General features: G+C 32.8%; 1 protein-coding gene across 1 annotated transcript in view; it reads right to left on the bottom strand.

Moving 5' to 3' along the window:
- The window catches only part of LOC148276661 (fatty-acid amide hydrolase 2-like), a 53,914-nt gene that overhangs the window by 17,124 nt on the left and 20,953 nt on the right, over window positions 1-15,837 (bottom strand). Inside the window, exons 2-3 of the mRNA XM_088233969.1 lie at window positions 5,231-5,414; window positions 1,948-2,167 (exon numbers count right to left, since the gene is read on the bottom strand). Coding sequence (XP_088090095.1) covers window positions 1,948-2,167; window positions 5,231-5,407 — 397 coding nt within the window. The 5' untranslated portion in view covers window positions 5,408-5,414. The remainder of the gene's footprint in view (window positions 1-1,947; window positions 2,168-5,230; window positions 5,415-15,837) is intronic.

The raw sequence follows: 15,837 nt of genomic DNA, 5'->3' as shown, positions 1-15,837 counted from the left end.
TCTCTATTAAATATGTTCTGTAACTTGAATTATAAAAATAAAACTTTTATTTTATTGGTTGGTTGGAAGAAATTGCCATTTGGCAATAAGCCCGCCAATGTACAAATAACATTTTGTACAAAATGTTAAATAAAAAAAAATAAAAAAAAAAACAAACCCCCTTTTTTTCAGCTATTTCTCCCATAACATAAAATAATTTCATAACCCAATCAGTGCATGTAAAGGTTAATAATTTAAATGCATGTCGTGTTGGTTTTATATTTTTGTGTAACAATTATGGTGAAGGTGTATAGTTGGTTTTACACGTTGGTTTAATTGATGTCCTGACGAAGAGATGGGTACGTCTCGAAACCGGTAGACATTGAAAAGTCGGTAAGTGGTTATATACAAATATATAATAACACTCAACCCTTTTTTTTATATCGCGCTGTTTTTTACCGAGCTTATTTCACTATTCAATATAACAATATTATATATATATATAAAAAAACATATTTTTCCCGCATCGAACATGATAACTAACACATTTTTAAAAGTAAAAAGTTAGTTAGTTTTTAGTTTTTGCTCAATCACAAATGACTATCGACGTGCTAAAAAACGTGCTAAGTATTTGAGCGATCACAACGAACAATTATGAACACGCTGAAGTTATCGCGGTCGCGTTGCAAAACGCCAAACGCCTTCAACAATTGTTTAGTTTAAAAGCTTTCTCAATTTGATTCAAAACAAATAAATAGCATGATAAATTGTGAACAAAAAAATACAACTAAATTATTTTACTTACAGTTTAGGAATATTCTCCATATTTACACCGGTAAAATTCAAATATGTGATTGATTATGCGTTGCGAAACGTAAATATTTTGAATTTTGACATTTAATATTAGGTGTTGCCAAGCATCAAGTTGAAGTATGACAATATTAAAAAAATATAATAATCCCGATCGATAACTTTCACGGATGTTTCATTGTGACCGCGCATACGATAAACAACCACGGTGAAAAATTGTTATCACGCCGCTAATTAGCACGTCGATAGTCATTTGTGATTGTGCTGCTGGAGCCCAGAACTTTTTATTCCTTTTCTTAATAGTATTTTGAGTGGGGACGCAGGTTTGTTGATAAGTACCAACTGGATTTATCCGCAGGAATTATTTACGAATTTATACGATGTTTTAAAATAAAAAACAAATATTTAAATTCTTGTATGATATAATGTATCCAAATATATCAACTTTGGGACCAATTTCAACATGTTGTAAATAACTCACTGTAAGAAAATGAGAATCATGTTGCGGTTAATCAGAATTCGAACCTCGGACTTCTGATTCGTAAGTCCGCGACACTAGTGAAGCGACAACAACGCGATTCGTACATTTGACAGTTGTGTAACCATAAAGCCAGATTTTTATCCTTTTCATAAAATAGAGGTAGACTGAGAAAGATATGGCATGACCAAATCCAACAAATACTTGAAGATGGACATGTCAAAGGTCGGAATAATCGGCGCGCGTGCATAAGAAGATGTATGAATGTAGACGAAGCGAGATCTGTATGCAAAGATAGAGTGATGTGGCGTTCTATCCGCTCTGCCTACCCATACGGGGAAACGGCGTGATGGTTTGTTGTTGTTGTTGTTTTTGTAATAATTGGTGTTTCTTAATTTTTAATCTTGAAATAGGGCAGACATAAACATATTCTTATGTGTGCTCTATTAATAACATTGTATTCATAATTAATCATTATTCCTGTTTCAGCAGGTGATCCTGACGTGATTTTAGAACAAACGAACCATTTAGTGGTGTTTGTGCATACTACTCTTCGTCTGATGTCGCTGATATGATTTACAACTAAAACGAATTTGCCCTCCATTTGGTGACTCCAGCCTGATTCCACAATGGTTTTACCTTAAATCTGGTAATTGTTAAAAAAAGTTAGCTTCGCTTACCATTAACTGCAATACTCTCCTTCACTGTCAGTGGAACACCAAGCAGAGGAAATAGTTTCTCCAGATCATCTGCTGTATGAGTTCCAGAAGCGACAAGATTGTCAATGTTCCTGGCCTCAGTAAGAGCAACTTCGTACCTTGGTTCCACTACAGCATTCAGTATGGGATTGACTTCTTTACATCTGTCTATAAACGCCATCATGACTACTTCAGCTTTCACCTAAAACATCATATTTTGTAGAGAATTTTGTATTTCTTCGTTTAAATTATTACAGTTTTCATTTTTGTTATATTAATGATAAAGTTATAAATATTAAAGACAATTTAAACACAAGAAAAAGGATAAAAAAGAATCTTTGGTGTAATGCCAAGAGAGTGGACGCTAAGCTTTAGAAAGGCATTTTGAATTAGATTTCTGGGGCTCAATCACAAATGACTATCGACGTGCTAAAAAACGTGCTAAGTATTTGAGCGATCACAACGAACAATTATGAACACGCTGAAGTTATCGCGGTCGCGTTGCAAAACGCCAAACGCCTTCAACAATTGTTAAGTTTAATAGCTTTCTCAATTTGATTCAAAACAAATAAATAGCATGATAAATTGTGAACAAAAAAATACAACTAAATTATTTTACTTACAGTTTAGGAATACTCTCCATATTTACACCGGTAAAATTCAAATATGTGATTGATTATGCGTTGCGAAACGTAAATATTTTGAATTTTGACATTTAATATTAGGTGTTGCCTAGCATTAAGTTGAAGTATGACAATATTGAAAAAATATAATAATCCCGATCGATAACTTTCACGGATGTTTCATTGTGACCGCGCATACGATAAACAACCACGGAGAAAAATTGTTATCACGTCGCTAATTAGCACTTCGATAGTCATTTGTGATTGCGCTGCTGGTGATATCAAAATTACTAAACATGATTTCTGGGGTTTTCTATAGTTTATTTCACCACTTAAACAAAAAGTCTCTTGGCCTATTGCATTGCAAAAAAATTAAAAATGATAGCTAATAATGTTTACGAAAAATTTAACATCAAATTCGTATCAAAAATCACATATTTTCTACGTATTGGCCATTTATTTATTTATTTATTCATTTACATACATCAGTTTATTGTACATTATTTGAGACATAAGTCCCAACTCCATTAGACTAAAAGTCCTGTGTTGAGATGGGACAAGCAATTAGTTGACACAGATACATGAGTATATCACTACAAATATAGGATCAGAAACTAATAAAAATAAAAATAAATTAAAAAATAGACTCCGCTTTGTGGTCAATCCGTTTGCCTAACACGCAAGAAGCCCCGGGTTTGATTCCCGACATGAAATATTTATTTAAAGAGTGATTTTACACTAGAACATTTCATAGTGCCTCGTGTCGTGCCCCGACTCAACACGGATTTTTTAGCGAGTCAGGGCAAGCTTACAGGCATAGGTCGTTCCTGATTGTGTCACTTTAAACTGTGTCTCTCCCCCAACAGTCCCTGGTTTGATTATCATACCTTTATGTAACAAAAAATAGCTGGTGTACCAAGACAGTGTATTATGCACTGGGTGCCGAAAGGGATAAAGTATTAGAAAAGTATTAATTGAAAATTAGACTCGGAAAAATTCTTTGATGTCGTTATGCTGCTTGTAGCCATCTACGTGGAACAATTTAGAAACACAAGATGACATTCATCTTTATCGCTGTAATTTGAAGCACGCGATTGCATACCTTCTAAAATGTTTACTGTACAAATCAAATTGATGAATAAAATCTACGTTTGTACAATGTACGTACGTAGATAGGTACTACGCTCGTAGAAACCGAACATTGTCATTGAGATTGCAGGCGCGGGACAAATCTGAATTCACCAAGTAAAAACTGAAAATTCTATTAGGTGTTCAAATAAGTATCCGCCGTTTTTAAACCCGCATTTAATTTTTATGTTCTCACCGGGAATCAAACCTGAAACATTCCACATGTGAGTCAAGTATCTTCACCATTATACCACGTAGGCCGTCATTATATAATAAGTCTTTGAAATGACTGACCAGTGATTCACTTATTTGTTTACCGTACAATTCAATTAATGTATAACATCTACCGATGTACACTGGATGCATGGGTTTCAAAATCAATATTGCAAAAACCCATGTACTTTGTAACACTTCATGCCTTGATGCTCAAAATCCCCTGTCAAACCAAGTAATCAATACAGGGAGTATATGTTACGGAAAATGGCAGCATTTAACAGTACGAAAGCTGTCTGGAGATGCTCTGTGAAAACAAAATGCCGCCTATATAACTACTGCATAACACCCATTCTCCTCTACGGATGCAAATCGTGGCACCTCACTGGGGCCTAAAACAGCAATACTCGGTTATATGAGTTTTGAGAAAAGGTGTCTCAGAAGAATCTTGGGTGCGCGGTGGTTTGACTTTGTGAGGAATGAATTAATAAGAGAACGGACGCAGCAAACTCCGGTGACAATCGTCACCAAGCGGAGGCGATGCGGTTGGTCGGCAGTTCGTGTCAGAACTACGGGGCGCGAACCTAACTTGGGAGGACGCACAGGAGCTGGCAACCGATAAAGATGCATGGAGTCTCTTTGTGGACACCATATGCTCCAACTAGGGAGCGGACATGGAATAATAAATAAATTTTATTTTTTGTTACTTTTTATATTGGTAATCATCATTGTTAAACCCCTATCAGCGCCTGACAGTGAATAGGATGCTGCATGTATGAAGTAAATGCAGTTCAACTCGATCATCTGTTATTTTTCTGTCCTAAAATGAGTTTGTTGTAACTCCTGGGAGTACAAAAAAAAAATTGTATGATTTAATAAATAAAAAAAAATAAAAATGGAAGGTAAGGTGATCAGTCTTATGCTTCAAGTGCAATCTCAAGGGATAGTGAAATATTCCAGATTAAAACCACCCTACCCCGTAAACAAATCTTTCATGTTGACTTTTCCAGGAATCGAACCCGGACCTTAAGCATGGTAGACGAGCGCACAAACCACTACACTACTATAAAAAACTATTTCCCACGGGATTTTTTTTTCAGAATTTTTACTCAATGGAACCAAAGTCCTGTGTTGAGTTTGTTTGTTTGTCCGTCACATCTCCGAAATGGCGAGTCGTAGCGGCCATTGAGTCCAAACACTCGTCGAAGATTCTCGTTATATATCAGATATATAAATATTATATTCTTCATTCGCCCGGAAATAGAAAAATATGACTAGTAAAATTTTAGTGGAAAGCTTACTTTTTTGGTTCTGATCATGTATGAGAGTTTCGTTGCACTCATGAAGAGCAAAGGATTCGTAATTTTGGGTAGTTTTTTGGATTTCCCAACATTTATGAGCCAAATGAAGGGTGCTAAAATGCACTGAAATATGTACATTACGAATTTGATAAATCCTTTTGAAAACGAGTTCAACATCTTGTGCCTGAAAAAAAAAACAAATTAAAATATGTCAGGAAGAAAAAAAAACAATGTAATTAAGTACGAATTTTCACCTTTATGCCAAATTGTACGTATTTTATTTTAATAGATTGAGTTTTACTACTGGTATTTCTTGGTGGAACTGCATTTTAATTATAATCATAAAAAAACGTAAATAGCTTTTTTTTTTCAAATTTTTTAATTCATAAATTTCATAAAAAGTACACGTTTTTGTAAAATTCTAAACATCTACTTTTAGACATCTAGTAAATGTTATCACTGTAACTCTCCAAAAAAGAGACCTCTTGTTCTTGGAGGGTGACTTACACTATTTTAGTTGTTTATTTATAATAGTTTATATAATTTTAAATACAAGTTCATGAAAAAGAAAAATAAAAACAGGATATAAATAAAGAAAAAGCATAAAACAATAATACATTCACACCAATTAAAATTTAATGTTGTTTTTACACTAGTTCAAAAAATTTCTTTAGATTAACTTCAAATTTATTTATTGATGATTTTTAATAGTTTTTAGTTCATTAGGAAGATTATTATAATTAGTTTTATTCCATTTTTATTAATAATTTCAACCAGTGACCGGGTTTCGTATGTGAATGTGATGTATGTTTCGGGTACGAGTTTGTGAATGTGATTTGACTGTGTATTGTGACTTTCTCCATATCACTAGAGAAGTCGCATCGACGGTGGACCATTGGTTGGACCTGAGGATGTGAGAGCTTTTGCCCCCTTCCAAATACCCCGGTACTTTGAGGACTTGGGCCTTGGAGGAGGAGATTTAGCAATAGATATTAAAGCGCTCGGCCTCTATTCAGTAACCAGGCTCTTCAAGACCTTAGTTTGGAAGGCAAGAATTAATTTAGGGGGAGCCGTCACAACAGATCTGAATAGCTCGCAGTGACGTTAGGAGCTTTCTCGACACTGACTCCCATTTATTTACATGGATAATAAAAAATATCCTTTTTTCTTTGTTAGAAACTACATTTTTGCTTTAAATTATTATTTATTCTCATATATTTATATTTCCAGTCGTTAAGAATAAACCTTTGGCTAATTTGAAAAACTAATTGTAGTTTATTTGCTTTCAAGGACCCATTCCTATTAATGTAACATTAATTTCAAACATATCTATAGCCGGGTACATACGTAACATCGATGTTTATTATTGCTTTTAAATATCTACATAATATTTTTAAATATTCTTAGAATCGATACACTCGTTTTTTCCTCATCGGTCGCCATTAGCCTTTTAATCTTGTTTTGTGTGGGTTAAACCATAATATTTGAATCCATTTAAATTTTAAACATAAAAATACGAAAAGTGACAAAAAAACCTTTAATTTTTATTAAAAGCATTGTCGAAAACGTGCGGTTACTAATACAATATCCCCATTACAAGTTAATCGCCTTAAAGTTGTCTAAATAGTACACTCATTTAGTAATGTGATAACACACGTGGTAGGCCACGCACAAACGTATTCTGATGCAATATTTTTTTTATATGTCAAGCATAGTAAGCTACTGACTACACAATTCAATTTCTAAAGAAACAACAACAAATATAATAAAGCAACTCCAAAATTGGAATACAATATTTAGTAGGTATTCGAGAACAACATCCCAGTAAGATGAACAAAACAGGAATTAAAAAGTTTTTTTTTCAAAAAGTTTAAAAATAAAATTTATAACGAAAACTGGAAAACAATCCTATCCAGATTAAATATATACATTAAAAAAAAACAATTCTTGTGTACCATAATGTGCAGGGACGTCTTACAATTGTGTTCTTTCCATTTATACTCTAATTGATCTAAATCTAAAAAACTTTTTTTATTTTTATTATTATTGAAACATTATTTTTCTTTTTCATTATTACCTAGTTAAATACTTGCCACTTTATTTTTGTGTTTAATTATTCTCAACATTACTTTTTTTATATTTATATTTAGAACATAAGATCTTCTCTCGATAATTGTTCATAACCATTAACACCAAAAAAGAGACTGGTGAAGGCCTTGGTTTTCTCAGTGTTCATGTATGGTGTGGAGTGTTGGACACTGAGGGAATCTGAAAAGAAAAAAATCGAAGCTTTCGAGATGTGGTGTTGGCGGCGAGTGCTGCGGATTCCGTGGACGGCCAGACGTACGAATGCATCTATTCTCCAGGAACTGGACATAAGAGAAAGACTGATATCCATGTGCGAGAAAAGAATCCTGCAGTTCTTTGGGCATATTTCCAGGGGAGATTCTGATAGTTTGGAGAAAACTCTTCTTCTGGGAAGTGTCGAAGGGACAAGGTCGCGTGGACGTCAACCGACAAGATGGAGCGGTACAGTCACTGAGTTATCAGAATCGTCACTGACGAATGCCTATAGAAGAGCACAAGACCGTTCCAGATGGAGGGAGACTGTCCACAGACGAGCCATGCCTGGAGTCAGGCGTAATCACCATCCTCAGACATGAGGCACGGATTGAAGAGATTTGTCATCTTAGATATGTTATGTTTCTTTTTTGTTGTTTTTTTATATATTTTACTGTTGTTTGGTTTGAATTATTTTACTTTATTTCATATAATGTATTACACAATGAATCGTTCACTGCTGTAATTATTTCTATAACACTTTTTCTTTAACAAATACAATAACATACATAATAAATTGGAAAATTGTTTTCAGGCGTTGCCTAGTATGTGAAATAATTTAAAACAATAAAGGTTTCAGCTCTTTAACTTTACTAAAATTAACAAATTGAAGAATTGAAGAAATATCGATGTTTAAGCATAGGCAAAATGGTGAATGTTACACAGTTGTAAAGTGGCCACTTAAACCAGCCATTGACAGGTCATAAGCCCTGTAAATGCCTAGACTTCCATATTCCCTGCTTTAAGGTATTCTCATTCCCTGTTGTAATTTGTTTGTACAGAATTGTATTTTTGTTCCCGCAAAGCCAAGGCTTATCTGCGGGTTAAATTACATTTTTTTATTATTTGTTTTTAATTTATAAAAGTTTAGCACATAGTATATTATTAGAATAAGAATATAATATATTTATGTGCACTCTTAAGTTTCACTTGCTGTTTTTAATAAGTTTTTGACTATTGTTTTAAATGTTTTCCAGTTTTTTCCTCACGATTTTCAACAGGTATTAAATTAAACGGTTTTGATACTACACTCCCCATTGTTCTATCCCCATAGTAGTTTTTCTGTCGTGGTATCGTCAGCTGGAAAAGGCTGTAAAAGTTTCTTTGAACCGTTGATAAATAAATCATAAATAAATAAATATTTCTAAAATTACAAACATGTAATATAATATACAGCACTTGTAACAACGCTTAACGTGTAAAAGTGTTGGCTTTTTTAATATTTTATTTTCAACAAACATTTAGTAATTAATTGAAATACACCCCTTTTTTGGAAAAAAACAATTAATTTAATTTTTTACTATCCGAATGGGGTCTGATTCCAATTAATTCGGATAATTAGAGTTCTACTGTATTATGCTATTACCAATTACTATAAGAACAATTGTACCTATTACATCATATATTTATTCGGTAAAACACAAAAGTGCCGCCTATGCAATGCTTTTATAGCACCTATTTTCCTCTATATATGCGAATCGTGGCACCTTACTATTGAGTATCGAAAATAGGTGTCTCAGAAGAATACTGGGCGTGCGGTAGTTTGACTTCGTAAGGAATGTCGTCAGCAGAGGCGATACGGCTGGGCCATATATTATGGATGCGTCCCGAGAGCTTTAACCACGTTTGTCTGCTTTACTAGGCATCAGGTACTCGCGATCTTGGACGTCCACGGCTGACAGTTTGTTAGCAGTTCGCGTCTGAACTACGGGACGCGGGCCTAACTCGGGAGGACTCACGGGAGTTTTCTGCAGACAGAGCCCAGTAGCTCCATCACAAATAACTATCGAGGTGCTTAAAAACATGCTAAGCATTTGAGCGATCACAATGAACAATAATGAACATGATTAAGTTATCGCTGTCATACGTGTAAGTCGACGCGTCTGTAATCTCTGAGTCAACGCTCGTATCGGTTTGTTTTTTGTTTTCCTCGTAAATACTTACAGTTCACTGGTGAAAAATCGGCGTTTACTATAAAAAAGAATACAATATATTGCATTTGCAAAATAGTAAGGAGTATCTAATACAAAAAAGAGAAAATTAAACTACAATACTATGGCGACTACTTTTCTTGACATTTGGCTTGCCAACCGCCGGCTAAATGCAATAACAGCATGATAAATACTAACTAAATAAATAAAAAAGCGGTTTTGGAATATTTTACATATTTACATCGGTGAAATTTAAATATGTGCTGCGCAACAGGATTATACGTCGCGAAACGTAAATATTTTGACATTTAATATTAGGTGTTCACGGATGTTTTTATTGTGATTGCGAATACGATAAACAACATGGTGAGAAATTGTCGTCACGTCGCTTATTAGCACGTCGGTAGTTATTTGTGATTGAGAGAGAAATATTTTGTAAATCCTTACTTCCTTACTAATGTAATAAATGCGAAAGTGCGTCTGTTTGTTAGCTTGTGTTTCCTTCACGTCTCAACAGAGTCAACACGTCTCGACTGATTGTCATATTTTTTTGAATAAGGATACCCGAAGAGGTGAAAAATAAAATAGGATACTTATTTTTTATCCCGAATTAAAAAAAAATCTGTTAAAAAAAAAATCTATTATAACAATAAGCAAAATTATTTGAAAACCAGTAGGCGGTAAGGTGGAATGTCAAAAAAATATCTATTTATTGTTTTATTAGTATAGGACTACTTATGCTCTAAATAAAGAAAATCTCTATTTTAGAACAGGCTGTGCCATGTTAGATGAAGACTATCATAAACAGAGAACACTCCGTTTTCATTTGAAATTTAATTGGTTTTATATAGATTCCCTGTTATTAAGTATGTATATTATTTTTTTGCAATAAATTTATAAATAAATAAAATAAATAAATAAATATATATGTTCAAATATGAGCGGAATGGTAAATGTTACATAGTGTGTAAAGTGGCCACTTAAACCAACCAATTACAGGTAATAAGCCCTGTAGATGCCTAAAATTCTATATTAACTTCTCTAAAATGTTATTCATCTCTGTTGTAATGCTCATATTTTTTTCTTCCCTGTGTCCAAGCGGATGAAAAATACAGTTCTGTTTATGAAATAGTACTATTACTCTGGACGAATGTTTTCGACTCGATGGCTGTCAGGAAAAAATTCCGACTGACAAAACCGAGTAGAGATAAGTCCGCATCGTTGTGTAGTGGTTGACGTGTTTGCTTTCCATTCTAAAGATCCTTGTTTTGACTCCTGGTAGGGTGGACGTGAAATATTGATTTTAAAAGTTTTTTAAAATGAAATATTTAATTGCTCCTGAACTGGCATCTGAAGCGTGAGACTGATCACCTTACCTTCATGTGACAGATGATTGAACGATACTGCATTTAATTCACCAATGCAGTGCCCTATAAACCACTGGGTGCGGAAAAGGCGATTAATTCTTAATTTTCTTTTTGACATATTTTGTTGATATTGTAACGGAAAACTGATTTATCCCCACAAAAATTAAAAAGTTTGATTTTTAAAAAACATTATTTAATTAAAGTAGGTAGTCATTTCCTCGCTGGCACTTGTTTTGGCAACCTCCTTACGTGATAAAGTAAATACTTTGTAAAAATATTCCGAAATATTTTTTTGGCAATATTTGGAATGTCCTATTACATCACAAGGATGTGAAAATTAGCGAGTTGATTAGACTACGCGCCTTGCAAATTTTCACCAAAAAAATTGCTTGAAATCAGTTAAAGAATCACTGAATAAATATTTTTTCTCCTTGTAAATAATATAATTTTCCCATCGCATAGTTCTATTAATTACGTGGACAATCAAACATAAGCATAATAGTAAATGTGACACAATGTTGTGTTGAATGACCACTTTTATATAAGAGATTCTCTGACTAAGAAACATATTTAGAAACATTATTTATTTCAGACTTATTGCTAAAAACAATATCTTCCAGCCAGCTAAAAACAGACTGGTAAAAAATTGGTCAAAATTTGAATTTAAAAAAATGCACATAGATGTTTTCGAATTACAACTGTTTTTTTAGGGCAGATAAAGTTTGTACGTCATTAATAAATTAAAATTCTTTCTTTTTACGTTGTCCATATTTTATACTTTGAATTATTTTGCTTACTTTTTGATATTCAATATTAATCCGTACAAAGTATCGTTTTTTAAATACAAGAAGAAAATAAAGATTTTTTAATATACGAGGTAGTACAATTATAAAGGTTCAATTAACTTAACCCAAAATTATTTTTGTGAAATTTCAGCCTTGTAGAAATTTATATAAATAACGTTTTAATGTTTTTGATTTAAATAGTCTAGTTTGGCTGCGAAAATTCTAAATCTTAATTTGCATGAATAATTTTATCCATGAGAGGGAGTTTTATATCTTTACAAAATTCAAAATAAATCGTGATATCTTAATTATAAGAAAATATCAACAGTAATATTATTAATTATATCGGTGTTTATATTCATTTGATTTAATAACAGCATAATACTTACACTGATTAAGTGCAGAGACTCAGTTTATAGTGATACAAGCAGAAACGATCTATGCCTGTGAATTTGCCCCGATTAGTTACAAAATTCGTGTAGAATGGATGCAGTCGAGTCATTGAATAACTTGATTTTATAAAACGCCAACAAATTACACAATTATGTATTCTTCACCATTAAAAATTATTTGGTTTTTCTATTTAGTTTTTCTATTTAATTTTTCTACCCTTTTTCGTATTTTTTATTTTCTCTCTATCTATCATCGCCTCTATTGTATATACATGATCGGTCTGACACACGTTTTGTATATCCGAATTATGTTTCCAATAATCATGTGTTCATTGTACTTTACGACATTTCTGAGACATCCAGACGTTTACTAACTGAGATGGATATGTTATCATCATCACTATGGCTGCATAATCCGCATGGCATGTGATGTTAATGATCTTATCTCGCTTAGTAAATTCACTTTTTTTTTTATTCTTAAAAGCGTTTTTATATAAATTTATTCTGCTTGTGTAAGAAAAGGGTTTTGGCGTATATATTGTTGTGCTAAACTTGCTTTGTTTCTTTTTTGTTCTCAAAATGTGTTATTTTTTTAATGTTATTATTATTTATGTCCCGAATTGAGTTGTTGTAACTCGTGGGAATGTATTTAAACGTTTTATACTTGTAAAATACTTTGTGTTTTATGATTTATAAATTTTAAAAAAAAAAAAAATGCTCACGTTTTCTACTTAATATTTTATTTTAAAGGCTTTTAAAAAATTAACGTGGTCTCATAACGAAGTGTTTTATTGAATAAATTAATAATCTCCAATACTCGAATCAACACAAATATTAAAATCTTATTATAATATCCTCAGAATCCTGAACCCCCGAAATTTACTGTTTTTTTTTTAGTATGTGTTTTTATCCCTTTTCCTTTCCCTGTTTCATTTTCCTTTCGCCTTTCCTAACTCATTATCTGATTCCACATTTCTCATCATTTAATATGTATAACATACTGTACTAAAAAAAAGATAATATCTCCCAATTGAAAAACAGCTGTTATTTTTAATTAATTAGGTTTTTTAATGTAAACCTCTTTTGATACATATTTATTTAATACAAATTTTTGACTAACTCTTCTTTTGACCAGTCTGTTTTTCGTTTGGCTAAAAGATATTGATTGAAGCTTAAGTAATAAGACCGCCAAAGCACTTATTCTTTAAAATTGAAGTTTTAAATTATTTGACTGTCGGCCTCGTGGTGCAATTCTCAGCGCGTTAGCCTAACGTGCAAGAGGTCTCGGATTCGATTCCCGACATAGTTGACATGAAATATTTATTTAAAGGGGTGTTTTCACAATAAAATATTTTATAGTCCCCGGACTAGTACCCGAAACGTAAGACCTTATCATCTTACCTTCATGTAACAAAAATGATCAAGAAACGCTGCGATTGGTGTATCAATACAGTACACTATGCACCATTAGGCGCGGAAAGGGAATAAGGATGATGATATTTTATTACCACAAAACATCGCGTTCGTAAATGGAGTGAAGTTGTTTGTCTCACATTCATTCAATTAATTTTTTTATCTCTATATTCAGAGTTAATACACTTTAATCTGTTACTCTTTGAATTGTATTAAAATAATGCGATGGTTTATCCGCGTAAATTATTAATAGCATTTGCAGGATAAAATCATCATGTTTATTTTATGTTATATAATTTGAAATGCGTATGTGCTCGTATATAAATATTGCATGCTTCGTGATATTATACAGAAAGGATGTATCTTATAAAACAATTAAATTTGCAATTAGATTGAACAAACAACGCACGCTATTTAAAAAAAACATTGTCATTGAAAAGGACATTACGTAATTAATTAGATTTAATTATGTGTACACTGTTTCTTTTCAAACTAACGATTTCAGTTTTTTTTTATTAATTTGAGTTTTGTAACAATACTCAAATTAATAATGGAACGTCCACTTGACCAACGCCAACGCCTGCAAATAGGAAAATACCACTTTTTTTTACAGTTTTAAAGTAAAAAGGGTCAATGAAATACTGTTCAGTAAAAAATATTTTTTTGCAACATATTTATTTATTTTATTTAAATCTTAAAGTAGGGCACACATATCATACATATTGTTATGTGTGTTCTAATAATAACATTGCAAATATATTTCATTTATAAATTGTTTATCACATATGTCTTGATCATTATTTTAAATTTTGATATGTTTTTTTCTTCATAAATATTTTTTTCCATTTCGTAATACTTTTTAATTGCTTTAAATAAAATTGAATTTTGTGACTTTGCCTTTTCATATCATCATCATCATTTCCTTTCAGCACCTAATGGTGCATAGGGCACTGCATTGATACACCAATCTCCGTGTATCTTGATCATTTTTGTTACATGAAGGTAAGATGATCAGTCTTACGCTTCAGATACCAGTCCAGGGAATATAAAATATTTTTGTAAAAAAACACCCTTTTTAAAACAAATATTTCATATCAACCATGTCGGGAATCGAACCCGAGACGACTTGCAAGGCTTGGTAAGCAAACGCACTGGCCATTACACCACGAGGCCGACCACTTATTCGTAGCATTTTTTTTTTGTGATTTTGAATTCCCCCCAAAAACGGTCGTTGCGTTGGCCGCGCCTCTAATACGTCACGATTCATGTTCATTTTTTGCTTTGTTCATTCAAGTTCAAGTTTTTTTAGAACATCGTCACGAATCTTGACGTCACAATTATCAATGCCAAATATGTTTTCTAGTGATATTTTTTTAAAATTTTCTTTTAAAAAATGACAGTCCATAAAGAAAAATCGATATTTGTGTACGAAAATGAATTTATTTGCATGAACATTTAAAGTATCTTCATCGGTAACCTATAATTGAACAAACTCAAAAGAAAAACAGTGCATACTTATTCTGATTTTCATAAAGAAAACTTAATTGTACTTTGTAGACAAAATTGAAGATAAATATTAACGTTCTATTGTAATCAGTGCTCTGGGCGTAATACTGATTACCTTCCCTTCATGCATCAGATGATCGAAACACGCTGAGTTTGGTTTACGAATGCAGTGCCCTATGCACCACTTGATGATGAGGTGAAATAGAGTTTATGACCTGGCATCGGCGGGTATACGTCATCACATTAAACAAACAGTGCAACTTCTACAATTCCATCTTTCAACTTTGGATATGCGAGTAAAACATGATTTTTTTTTAGAATAGGAAAAGAACTCGTGGTTTTGTATAAAATCGTAAGCGCAACAACCACTCAACCGTAGTTTCATCCATCTTAAAAGATCTCACTTTCTCTAAATTCATACACCTTCCAGCGACTCAAACACGATATACAAACAAACTCACGCATACATTAATATTTTCACAACGAACGATAAACACTGTTTGCTTACTCATAAGTGTTAGTAAACAATTTGGTATGCTGAAATCAACAAAACGAATAACAAAAAAAGTATTATTACTGTGTTTCATTAGGGTGATGCATAGGGTACTACATTGAAATACCAAATGCAGCAAATTTTAATCACCAGAAACAAGTTGTGGTCCTGCGGCTAGTGCCGCGGACTCACAAATCAGAGCTCCGAGGCTCGAACCCCAGTCCCATTCCCACTCTATCACAACTCATTATCATAATTTCCTCTCCGCACCTAATGGTGCATAGGGCGCTACACTGGTACACCAATCGAAGCGTATCTAGATCATTTTCGTTACATGAAGGTAAGATGATCAGTCTTACGCATCAGGTACCAGTCCAGGG

Source organism: Micrasema longulum, unplaced genomic scaffold (assembly GCF_059751315.1).
Source record: "Micrasema longulum isolate JH-2025_06_02 unplaced genomic scaffold, ASM5975131v1 h1tg001167l, whole genome shotgun sequence".
Lineage (NCBI taxonomy): Eukaryota > Metazoa > Arthropoda > Insecta > Trichoptera > Brachycentridae > Micrasema > Micrasema longulum.
This window is presented reverse-complemented; position numbering and strand designations above follow the sequence as displayed.